This window comes from Xenopus laevis, chromosome 7L, assembly GCF_017654675.1.
Source record: "Xenopus laevis strain J_2021 chromosome 7L, Xenopus_laevis_v10.1, whole genome shotgun sequence".
NCBI classification, from domain to species: Eukaryota; Metazoa; Chordata; class Amphibia; order Anura; family Pipidae; genus Xenopus; species Xenopus laevis.
In genome coordinates, this window is record NC_054383.1 from 67393743 (window position 1) to 67407111 (window position 13369).

Here is a 13369-nt window from a genome sequence, read left to right on the forward strand (position 1 = left end):
ATGTGGACCAGCCACAGTTCACATATATGAGACCCACACAGGTAATGTTATAGTTATTGGGTCTTCTGCTTTACAAAAACTACACAAAGTGACACATTTCTCTGTAGATGAAGCACAGGTCAGCCCAGTATTCCAGTAACTAATAGTGTGTTGCATTGTGTAACAATTGGCACCCCCCAGTGATTAACACATCCTTTAACATCTGTCTCCTCTGCTTTAAACAATATTTAAAGGCGCAAGCAAAAATATTGTTTCAAAACATTTTCAATTTAGATTTTCTGGAAACAATTTACAAAACTTAACAGCAATCGAACAAATACCTAAAAAGCATTTTATTATTTGAAAGACTTGAATAACTTTTGTTCTGAACCCTTTATTAATTGATTCTTCCTGTTATAATGACAGAGCAACATTGTTCATTTTAAAGGTTTAAAAGGTTAAATATCTTTTAGCTCTAACATAACATTTACAAAACAAACCCTAGAACACTATGTATTACACAAACAGAATTCCACACAGGTAAACTAACATTTTTATCCTGAATTTATTTCTTCTTGATTTGACACATAATCCATGGTCCACTCACAACATTCCAGCCAAGAGAAATTGTAAGGTTTCATACAATGCAGCCGGATCAGCAACTGCTTGATTAGCTTTCAATTTGTGTGCATGATTGAAGTAGGACAGAGTGGTAAATAAAACCCTCAGGAAGTGAAATCATTGCTCAAAAGGGTTAAAAAATATAATTCATTGTAGATCCCACCACTCATTCGCACGTTGTTTCTGTTGATTCTTAAATCAGAACCAATCAACAATCTTCTCATGTTCAGCTCACTGAGTATCGCCAAATCAATGTAATATACAAAAACCGCACAAGGCCACTCAAAAGCCTGTTTACCAGAAAGGACACCTGCAAGTTAATTAATTACAAATTAATTAATTTGTATAATGCGCTTTACTCTTTTTACTTGTACTTGAGTTTGTATATATTCAAATTTAACAAATATAACTATGAAAATAAATATGAAATATAAAAACAACCAAATTAACCAATAACTACAAATTAATTATTTACAAATGAATTTTTATATTGTTGTTTGCTCTTTTGGCTTGTACTTCCGTTAAAGAGGATATATTGAAAACAAATTTCTGTCACTTACCATCCAATATAACACTGACATAGGTTCTCATGAGATGTGGCTTGTTTTATTAAGAGCTCCACTTGTGTAGCTACATCTAGAGTTTCTTCATGAGAAAAGTCTCGACCTTAAAAGGGTAAAGAGAATTATTTTAAAAATTACCAGGATAGACAAATATGAATAGATTTACAATATACGGCCTATCGAAAACAGAAACAGTAGCTTTTTGTGATATGTGGGTCGACTGACATAACACCTTGCCGTGAGAGGATGTGAGTTTAAGTGCTGACTCTTTTTAGCATAAAGATACGATAGTGACTAACTCTCTGTACCAGATTTAATCTTTTTAATGCCAAATATGATTTATTTGGCATTGGGGAAGCAACTAGCAAGTTCATTAATGGGGGCTCATTTACCAATACTAGTGAAAAGATATATTTTGGGTTATAATGGGTGCAAAAGTGCACCCACATAAATATCAAATGCACTGGCTATGCTAAGAGTTGAAATAAACTAGTGTGAAGCAGATGCTTTCTGCACCTTTGTGCCAGGTGTGCCTTTAATGGCAGCCACAAGGGAGTTTTGGATCCAGGACACTTTGCATCCCTTAATGTTCCTTTATTTGTAAATTATAAATGAAGCACAAGGGTGGGGTGTGGAAGGTGAAAGTCACATGTCCCTTCCCTTGATGCTTCTCTGGTTCCTTTCAAAGCATTATACCGGTCAAAGACTTGTGTAACTCCAGGGAGAGGAAGAAGCTACTTCAATTTAAAGGGTTAGGAATGTCCTATTCACTGGGGTAGCTGTATATTAGGCACCATTTAGGTAAAAAATGCCCCTCAGCTAGGAAAGTTTTGCTGCAGCAATAAACCAGCATATTACCTTGTCTGGCTAGTCATGCCTCTGTTAGAAGTGGAGGCTATTTATCAAAGGGTTTCAGAGGTTTTTGAAACATGACTTAATTCACTTTCTCTTAAACTATGAATGTCATGACATTCATTAAAAGATCTGAATAAACAAAGTACAAATGGAAAATTACGCTGAACGATGCGCTAAAAAAATAGAATACCTCGCAATTATCTAAAAATTCAACTTTTTGGACAATTACTAACAGAAAAAAATCCGACAACCTCTAAAAGTCTGAATCAATTTAAAACGGTCCAATGGGTTCAGCGCCGCTACCACTGACTTCTATAGGACCTTGACAACTTTTACAAGTTTTGTATTAATGGTTGCATTAATTTTTAATTTTCAGAGCTTTAAAAAAAAAAATAAGGAAGGCCATGAATTTTTTCAAGATTTGTGGAAAAACCATGTAACTTGATTATTAGTAAATGGGCCCCTTATGCTTGGTTATAACATTTATGGATTTTACACTACTGTGCATGCGCAAGCCCAATTTAATCAATGGATGACTGTGAAATCAAGGTAATGATGGGTGCTGTGATAGAAATTTACCAACAGATGGACCATGGATATTGGTAGGTCCAGGGATTGGGTAGATTTAAGAATTTCATCTACTGACTCACTATGTCAGCCAGTGCAAAGGCAGATGAGGAAGTAAAGCTCATTTCCTGCTGTTCTGATCATTTATGTTCTTTGCATAAATAATCGAACCAACAGAAAGGCAGCCATACCATGTGTATGAGCGACCCATGACATCTGAACCATGTCAGAACTAGATAAAGGCATTAACATGCTATTTTTAATTGCAATTACAAACTGCTGAACTTTAATATTGGAAAGTTGCTCAGATTTAGATTTTAGGTGATTGTGCATTAATAAAAAAGACAAACAGTTATTGCGGAAGATCCCATTAAAATGAGCATCCCATCTGAAATTGCATTTTTAGTAGTTGTTGAGTTAAGTACTTAGACATACCTGTTAGCTTGTCCCGTACCCGGTTAATAATTTGGATGGCTTTTTTATTTAAAGCCTCAGGTTGCACCAAGCCATCCCCAACTGCAAGGCACAGGAAATCAGCATGTTAGCACATGGACAATGACAGGCACAAAACATTATTATAATATAATAATGTATAATAATAATATTATTGTAGCAATAAATTTGACTTACTGAAGGTATGAATGGACTCTGGAACTGTGCTTCCAGATTTCTTATGTGCAGTCTCCCCAAGTTCTACAGTTTCTAGTATTTCTGTGAAAAGTACAAATGAAACACAATGAATGAATACATTGGCAAGCAAACAGAGTTTCATTCCTCAAATATTCAAATACTTCCTAAATACTACAGGGTTGGGTCTACAGCAACATTTCCAGGCCTTGGTTCCTAAGGAGCACCCTCTGCCAAGACATGTTTAAAAAATCAGCAATACTCTAAGGACAATGAAAGGTTAAAATTAAGCATATTTCAGTATAACTATTTATTCTAACTCTTATCGGAACAATTACGGTTTCCCCTAAATGAGCTTCCATTCTCTCTCAAAGCTGCTGTACTGGAAAACTCTCTGTATTATTAGGGTGATGTCACGTCATTCTATTGTACATAGTTAAGTTCGGTTGAGTTCAACACCTCTAAATGAAACCCAGCGACCATACATACACTCACACTGCCCCAGTCAGTAATAAAGCATAGTTTCCTATTGTGGCACCATTGCCCCCATATATTACAAAGATGGGGCCACAACAGGACTTCAAGTTAAGAATTCTGACGGTGATTTACAACTAGGCAAAGGTATTTTAACTTAATCTAATTTAGCAAATTACTTCACTGTATGGGGGACTGTCATTGAAGCAAAGAATGTTGGGTTAGCTTTCATTCTCTAATTCAAACTAACGATGCACCTAATTCAGTTCGGGTTTGGCCTTTTTCAGCAGGATTCGGATTTGGCTGAATCCTTCTGCCTGGCCGAACCGAATCCTAATTTGGTGGGGAGGGAAATTTCTTGACTTTTTGCCACAAAACAAGTAAGTAAAAAATGTTTTTGCCTTCCAACCCTAATTTGAATATGCAAATTATGATTCGGATTGGTATGCGGTCGAATCCAAAATAGTGGATTCGGCGCATCCCTAATTCAAACTGTTCATCTGAATTGCCATAATTTTTTTCCAGCCATTATCAGAGAATCAGAGAAAGAAACAGAAAGTTAAAGAAATTATTTAATAATTTGAAGGCACATTTCTAATTTTTCTGAAAACAATTGTAATATTTTGTTTAATAAATATTAATTCCAAATCACACACACAGTATTATTTTTCTCTGACTGTACAAAGTCTATTGTACTCCTTATCCATGCATCACTTAAAACAAACTGTAAGTGCATGTAGGTAAGAGTTCAGGTGGCGCTATTCATTTTGTGTGTTAAACCAGCCAGTATCCTACAAATGGGTCTGGTTCTGTTGCTAGCTTAGCCTTCAGGGACTTGCCTTCCCTGTTCCATTGTTTATACTGTATTTAGAGACTAGACTTACATAGTTTACACAGGTTATCATGACAAGCAAAAGGCTCCTAAACATGCTGCCATACCTTGCATACACCTCTTTTATTTGTAACATAGTTCTCTGCTCCTTTGGCCTGCACCCATTCACTTCTGATCATTTTCGCCAGACTTCCTCTGTCACCCTATCAATTTCCAACTCTATGGGTGTGTGACAAAACTTGCTCCTAATTTATTTAAATGGCATCACCAAGACCTGTTTTTAGGCTCACAGGGTAGGCAATGGTAACTCTATTATGTGGTAGTCAGTTGGTCCTGTGGGTGCATCTGTGGGTCCAGGTGACTGGTACCAATACAGGGGCGTAACTACAGAGGAACCCGTTTGGGGGGGGGGTGCAAAAGTATAGAGGCCCAGTTTTCCAAACTCTATCTTTACATCTGCTCTAATTCTGACCTAATCAAATTACAATTTTCTATAAGTTTTTGGCTATGAATATATTGAAGAGACATCGAAGGAGGACTCACCTCCAGACTGTCCAGCTGAATAGGAATCTGTCCGTGTACGGGAGCGCTTGTTACCCTTTATGTTGGCTGTAAAAATAAAAAGATAGAGAGATGACATACAGCCTGAGGTCTAGAATGAATTGCAATGCTCTTCTGAGCATTTTAGATTTAGATTTTTCGATTTATTTTGTCAAATCACAGCCACAATGAGCTTTTGGAAAGTTAATTCTAAGGCTTTGTTTAGACAACAAATAAAAAATTTGTACCACAGCAGAACTGATGGCAAATCACCATTAAAAATGTGGACTTCTGCTTCGGAACTACATGTACTTGCCACGAGAACCTTGTCATTTTACCAGGAAGAGCAAGACCGTGCAGAGAGATGATGTGCCCCCAACTTCCCCCACAATCCAGTGTCACATAGAAAGTAATTGAAATTTTTTTCAAGGTACTGCAGGGTTGCCTGCGGGGAGCAACATTTCTCAAGGATGACAAAGTGCCCCCTCTACCCCTGCCTTTAAAGGATAAGCAAACCCTAAAGTAAAAAAAAAAAACACTACCCCCTACACAGACCCCCCCCTCCCTCCAGTTTAGCTGACCCCTGGGCAAATGCCCCTAACTCTTTACTTACTCCTCGGTGCAGATTCTGTCCAGCGGAGGTCGCGGCAGCCATGTTCTTCTCTTTGGTAATCTTCGGAAGGAGACTGGCGAAGTGGCGCATGCGCAGTTGGAGAAAGTCTCAGTTTCGTGACAACTGTGCATGCGCCGAAACTCACGAAAATTGCCGGTCTCATTCCGAAGATTACCGAAGTGGCTTAAGATGGTGCCCGTGAACTCCGCTGGACAGAATCTGCACGGAGGGGTAGTAAAGAGTTAGGGGCATTTGCCCTGGGGGGGAAGGTTTTTTTTTAATTAAGGGTTTGTTTCTCCTTTAAAGGAGTAGTTCATAAATGGCCTTATAGTTTCTAAATTATTTGCCATCTTCTTCTGACTCTTTCTGGCTCTCAAATGGGGGTCACCGATCCCTGCAGCCAAAAAACGAAAAAAAAAAAAAAGACTGCTCTGTGAGGCTACAATTTAATTATTTTTTTTATTACTTATCTTTCTATTCAGTCTCCCTACAATTTATATCCCAGTCTCTAATTCAAGCTACTGCCTGGTTGCTAGGCTAAATCAGACCCCAACAACCAGATAGCTGCCAATTCCAATTTGGAGAACCACTGAACAAAAAGCTAAATAATGAAAACAATAAAAACTGAAGACCAATTGCAAATTGTTTACAAATATCACTGTCTGCAGCATACTAAAAGTTACGTTAATGGTGAACTAATCCTTTAACGTGAATGAGAGGCAGTATGTGTAGCCGTTTAGTGCCACAGATTATAATTTGAGAATTATATAACAATTGTTTTTAGTATTCTTTAAACTGTAAACAACTATCTTCATAAAAAATAAAATCATTCCAATAGAATAATTTGAAGCCCAGAACATGCTGCCACCTCTTATTTGCATTGTTAAATGAGGGTCTGCAACAAAATTGTCAATATTATATGATAGTACTCACTGTCCATGAGTCTCCAGTTCAGTAGAGGATCATATACAAAAGCCTCTAACACAGCCATTACACTGTCTTTATGCTCCCGTAATACCTCCATCACTGTGTGGCATGTTATTCTGTAATTTCCATCAAGTCCTGTCACCTGGAAGAAAGTCCCAGCACAATATAATATATGATGTACTAATCATCAATACTAGACTTTTTTACACTTTAGAGGCCCAAATAACATACCTCCATAGCATTGGTTAACATTCGTGTTAGGCGGAATGGGATCTTTTCAGGGAACTTCTCTCTTGTCATGGCCACCTAGAAAAAAAAGTCAAACTGAAGAACTTTACTCTGGCTTCTAATGGAAAAAAACATCTTTCCATTTAGTTTTCCCCACAGCTTTACATTTAGCTCCAGGATACCATTTTCTTAAGTTATCCGTGCTATTCCATCACACACCATGCTATCATTGAGAGATTTATAGAGAAGGTTACATAGTAGCCAATGATTTTAAAAGGAACAATGCCTGCCAGAAAATAAACTGTGTTCACTCGATTTCATATCTATGTAACACTGTCATGGACGGCAGAACCCCCCACATCTCCTCTTGGTGGAAGAATGATCCTCATAACAAACGGAAAAATTGTACGTTTCATGGCTTTCTTTTGTCTTAGCTAAGATTCGAGATTTTTTACAATTTTGTAGCATAAGTATTCCCAGTCTAATGGCACATAAAATGTTTTGACAAGACAAAAGTTGCAGAGACAATACTATTCAATCCAAGCAATTATCATCTCAAAAACAGTGTCCTACACTTTCAAAATATAGCCTCCTTGGGCCACAGCCATAGGGATTCTCAGGCCAAGACATACTATAAATCTTTTCTGCTATAATGTCTGTAGTTAAAGAGATCCTGTTAACAGAATACAAAATGGTTACTTATACCTTACAATAAAGTGAAATATTGTATAGTGTAGTATACTTTGGAAAGAAACTGTTTACTTTACTGCTTTAAAAGTTACTGGCACATTCTTGCATTGGTAAATCAATTATCTGGTACTCCATTTCCATTTTCTTTCTGGTAGATACAGTCATATGAAAAAGTTTGGGAACCCCTCTCAGCCTGCATAATAATTTACTTCACTTTCACCAAAAAAGATAACAGTGGTATGTCTCATCTGAGTACTGGGGTGTTTTCTGAACAAAGATTTTTAGTGAAGCAGTATTCAGTTGTATGAAATTAAATCAAATGTGAAACACTGGCTGTGCAAAAATTTGGGTACCCTTGTCATTTTGATAATTTGAAAGCAAACTTTTTCATAGGACTGTATTTTAGATATCCTACCTGGAGGATCAGAGCCACTACTCAACAATAATTTGAACTTGCGAGTGAAACCACTTCTTTAACCTATTCCATGCATTTGTGGCAAGGCACGTCATACATCAAAGAGTTGACTGCCGACAAGGAAATAGTTAAACAATATCAATACCATACTGTCTTTAACAATTGTGATTACCTCAAAACAGTCCCCAAAGTCTATATGTAGGATTTTCCCACTGAGGCGATCCAGCATCAGGTTAGATGGATGCCTACATACAAAAAATAAAAACGTCATATGCAAAGTATTATTATATTCATTCAATAGGTTTTTCCAGACTTTTCAGGGACACTAAATTGAAAGATGACCTATAAATTTTGGAAAATTATTTCATGTAAAATTGTAAAGAAAACTTACAATAAGTGAAATATACAATTTCTGATTTTCTCCAGTAACACATCACAGCATATTTACACAAAAGTAATTTGCAACAGCAAACAAAGGCATTTCAACTTTGCATGCTGAAGCATTGAAATAGTATACTTTTCTCCGAAATCCTTCATGCATTGTTAGGAAATCTATTATAATAAACATAATATTCATAAAGTGAAGGACCCCAGACTTAACTAAGAAATGCCTTTGATGCGGTTCTAGCCTCCAAAATCAATGATGTGGGAATAACTTTAAAGAATTCTGAATTCTCTGGAGAACATAAAATAGATTTTTTTAATTTGGAAGACATTGTGTGGTCTTGAATAGCAACATGACTATAAGTTTATCAAGGTCACGCTATAGGAGTTAACACTGGTTCAGAAAAAAGACAGAAAATGCTATGGTCACTTCAAGGAAACAACAGAAACCAAAAAGAAAATCTACAGGGGAAGAAACATATATGGTTGTTTTGCTACAAAAATGTGAATTTCAGATAATGCTTGCTACTAGGGAGAGAAATCTAAATGGGTCAGTTTATCATGTATACTATAGTGTCAACTGAAGAATAATATATGGTTTACAGAACAAGCAACCCCTTGGCAAATGTGCTTGTGCATTTGCAGAGGGAAAATTATTTTATGAGTACTAAAGGAGGTTATCAGTCGACGCTCCAAGGCCCACATTTTTCCTGTGAGAACAGAAGACCAATACTTGACATTATTAAAGCTATTTCACTGTCTGAACTGCACTGTTTTTACAGTCAAAGTCTCATGCAGCAGAAAGCTGGAGAGTACAATGACCTACTTTGCAGTTTTCGGCTTAGCTTGAGGCACTACTAGCTCTTTCTATAAGATCAAATGATTCCCATGAATCCCCCACTGACTTTTCATTTTTCACAACACCAGGGAAACATGAAATGAGTGAAGAAATGGAATTCCTATTGCGGAATATCTGTCAGTCTTGACCAACCCTTATGGCTCCAGTACTAACCTGTGAAGAAAATTTAACAAGCCCCCCTGGTCACAAAGAAACAATCAACAGAAATAGGGTTGCTTCTAGTTTTTTCTGTAGAAGTTGCAAATCATAAGCTTGGCTTGAAATTTCATTGAAAATGTCTTGACACAGTCATAAAGGTTTAATTCAGCTTCCAAAAGTACAAAGCATGACTTTTTAAATTTTGTTCTGTTCCTATTATAGGGAGTTTAATCGAAACAAAATGGGGATTAAGTGCCATTAATTTTAAATTGGCTTGATATTTGCCAACATAAGTAGGACTTGTATAAAAGAACCACCATATACTACTTCTTTATTCTGATGTTTCCATAATTAATTCACAGTTTCTTTTCACAGATTTTGGTCCCTTTAAGCCTATTTGTCCCTATTTTTACACTTGATAGTAATAGAGGGGTGGTAGACCTCTATAAGTCTGTGACTGCAATGACAGTAAATCCTAACCATGCATGAACTGCAGTGGAACATCATCTCCAGATATAGCGCATACTATAAACCTCATGAGTCCAATTGAAACAGATTTCTTTGGTGAATTTTGAGACAGAAGTGCCTTCCTCCTGCCAGAGGTCTTATACCAAGTGAAAAACAGAACCAATGTTTAGCATTTTTTATGGACAGGATGACACAGTATCTTTACTACATATTTCAATAATATTAGATACTGTAACTTAATATGTAGAACCTAGTGAGGGAATACAGGGTTATGGAAGATAGCTCATAGTACAAGTTGATTCAGGGACTAGTCCGATTGCCATTTTGGAGTCAGGAAGGAATTTTTCCCCCTCTGAGGCAAATTGGAGAGGCTCAGATGTTTTGTTTTTTTTTTGCCTTCCTCTGGATCAACTAGCAGTTAATCAGGTTAAAAAAAGTTGAACTTGATGGACGTGTGTCTTTTCTCAGTCTAAGTTACTATATTTACTATGTTAAACCTATGTTAAACCTGATGTCAGCAAAGGCTTGAAACACAACTCAATTGTTGTTTGCATCATATAAATTGGCATAAATGTATCACTATTTTGCAATGCTTTTTATAATGGAATCCTATATAAGGGAGTTGAAAAACACTACGATATTAACTTATTCAGACCTGTCTCCTAGACCAAGGATGTATCCCACCATAGACATCACTGCCAAGGAGCGTGTGTAATTTGTTCGTCTATCAAACCAGACCTAGAAATATCAAGGGAATAACATGATGAAATACAGAGTGATAAGTACAGAAAAAAATTCTTAAATGGATGAAAAATATAATTACTGTAGAGGCAATCTCTTGCTTAGGAAAACAAAGAAATAGGTGACACTTTTTAGTTAATCAATACCACAAAGCCTACCAACTCCTAAATAGGACTTTCAGTTGACCAATTCTATATAATTCTCAGTAGGATTTAAGAGTATGTTTTTACCTCAGAGCTGGGGCTTTTTAGCCAAAGTAACTTTGCTAGGTCATCTCCAGCAGTGTTGTTCACAGCATGCTCAAAAACTTCAACCTTTTGCATTAACGTAAGGTGATCATAATCTGGAGCCATCTGCACATAAAGAAATGTATTACTGCTAATGCCTTTCTTCTTTTTGAGACACCCTTTAAAAATACAGTGCATCCTTCATTACCCTCAACATAATTCGATGCTCAATATTCAGCAGGATTTTCTTTTTTTCACGATAGTCTCGAATTAATGCATGAAGTGTGTCACAATGTGGTACCCATCCAATCAGCCCTGAGTTTGTGGACAAGGGGATTACAGCATATCGTTGGATACTAAAGATATGAAGAAAACAATACAAATTAGTGGAGAAATAATATTTCTTAGCAATTCCATCCTCTTTCCCCCAGTGCTAACCTGCTACTCTCTTTAAAAAAGTATCAGCCCGGAGTACTTATTATTACCTGTTCCAGATAATCCTTTTTAAAGGGTAGTGCAATATTCTGTATTGAATTCTTGGGAACAGGCAAGAAGGGGACAAAAAAAAAAGAGCTTGGCCCAAGGTAGCAGGTACGATCATTCTCTTTTAAGATACTAGACAATCCTGACGTTCTCACTTGCCAACTCCCCACCCACTGGTTGACATTTACCCTTGCATACTAAGAAATATTGTAAGTATCTTTGGGCAGAAATGCACCTACTTTCAGTAAATTTTGTGTTACTGTGTGTGATTCACTAAGTCAAGTATTTTCAAAAGACTATTGCAAGACAGCATGTCCAGGAACCTGACTGACCTACATTGATGTTCAGTGCTGTTGTGCACTGGAGCTGTAAAAGGGCAATAATGTGTTCCTGGCATTAAGAAAATAAATGGTTGTCAAGGGCAACATTTCAGACAGCAATATGGAAGGCTTTAGCTTAAAGCTCAGTGAATAAGCCATGTGCTGAACATACTTTTCGCCAGTGGTTGTAAAACGAAAAATATCTTCTAAGTGTTATTTATTGAGCTAAACACGTCATTTAGGGAAACTAAAGCTACTACATGTTTGGTCATTGTGAGGTAGATCATTAAATTAACAGATTACAGATAAACAGAACAGGGCCAAACATGTTGTAGCTTCACTTTCCCTGTTTTCCATTTTAAGCTGCAAGACAAAAACCATAGTTGAAAAAAAAAAAAACAAAAAAAAAAACCCATAGTTTACCATCATTACATAGTTTACCATTTATTTATTTTTACTGAGAAAAGGTGATTGGTAATTTTGTTTTATTAAATAAATCCAGTTTGAATTACGTCATGTAAAACTCTTGTGGAGCTGTTTTGTTTAGGATAAAGATGTACAGCATATGTAGCATTACAAATTATATAAAGGGAAGGGAGGTGGGAATCTATGCAGACACAGTTACCTCAAGTTTTTGCGCAGAGATGCCGGGTCATTGGCTAGCAATGTGTTTACCAACCCAAAGAGCTGCATTACTCTCTCATCTTGACGCAAATCCTCATGCCCCTTTAACAGGAACATAAACTCATGCCCATTGCTACCTGTCAGATCAACCAAAAGAGTATATATTTAAGGAAGACAACATAAAAATGTGTAAAAACATAATTCACACACATACAGGGCTGGTGCACCTAAAATGTTAATAGTATGTGACTAAAATTCTTAAAAAAATGAATGGTAAAAATAGCTTAAAATGTTTTATATATATATATATATATATATATATATATATATATATATATATATATATATATATATATATATATATATATATATATATATATATATATATATATATATATATATATATATATATATATATATATATATATTGAAAGCACTAATGATGTATTCTCTCCCATCAGGCACTATGCCCAGAAGTGCAGGATAGACATAGCTAAATGTGTAAAGGACCCAAAAAATTACTAATATATATGTATCACTCTTCTTGTTATTTTTTTTTTCAGAATTGAAAACAGTGGCTTAAGAAATAAATATAGTTTATTTCAATACTATATGGGGTATTGTAAAAGGTATATATTTGCCATCATCCAGTAACCAATGGCAATCAATATTTTCAAATAATATCAAATTCAGTTCTTATTTTCAATAACAATACCCACTGATTCATTGCTATCTGTAACTAGACAAGTAAAGATAAAAGGGGGCCATCAGGTATATGAAAATGTGATTTGAGCCTCATCTCTTGAAAATAAGTTACTGTTCACAATCTGAACCCAATTTCTGCATTAAAAGAGAAAGATTGCCAGGAGGATAGTGAGGCTTAACACTGCAAAATTAATGGATTATATTTATGAAGTTTCTTTTTCCATGGGACAATGTTCAAACTACATTTAAATCTTAGCCTTAGTTTACCTTTAAGACCATTTATTAGATTAGACCCACTATATGTTTTCTCTCATTGTACTGAATATATATTTTTAAAGGAAGTGTACCACTTAAGGCAGAAGACCCATGATAGATCTTCACTTAAATTAGACCCCACCTCACTAAAGTCTGTACATCACTGATCCAAACAAACCCAATGTTTAGGGAGGGGAAAAAGTGAATGGAGCTCACAAGACATAGAATTATGAA

The 13369-nt window shown here is 36.0% G+C and overlaps 1 protein-coding gene across 6 annotated transcripts in view; it reads right to left on the bottom strand.

The window, feature by feature from the left end:
* Positions 1-317: 317 nt before the first annotated feature.
* LOC108696363 (serine/threonine-protein kinase mTOR) overlaps positions 318-13369 on the bottom strand; it is a 122286-nt gene continuing 109234 nt past the window's right edge. For all 6 annotated transcript variants that reach the window (XM_018225661.2, XM_018225660.2, XM_018225659.2 and 3 more), the window contains 12 exons: positions 12177-12312; positions 10957-11104; positions 10752-10874; positions 10436-10518; positions 8104-8176; positions 6830-6904; positions 6605-6740; positions 5062-5127; positions 3216-3296; positions 3021-3101; positions 1161-1266; positions 318-910 (listed from right to left, as the gene is read on the bottom strand). In XM_018225661.2, the coding sequence (XP_018081150.1) occupies positions 895-910; positions 1161-1266; positions 3021-3101; positions 3216-3296; positions 5062-5127; positions 6605-6740; positions 6830-6904; positions 8104-8176; positions 10436-10518; positions 10752-10874; positions 10957-11104; positions 12177-12312 (1124 nt within the window). In that variant the 3' untranslated portion in view covers positions 318-894. The remainder of the gene's footprint in view (positions 911-1160; positions 1267-3020; positions 3102-3215; positions 3297-5061; positions 5128-6604; positions 6741-6829; positions 6905-8103; positions 8177-10435; positions 10519-10751; positions 10875-10956; positions 11105-12176; positions 12313-13369) is intronic.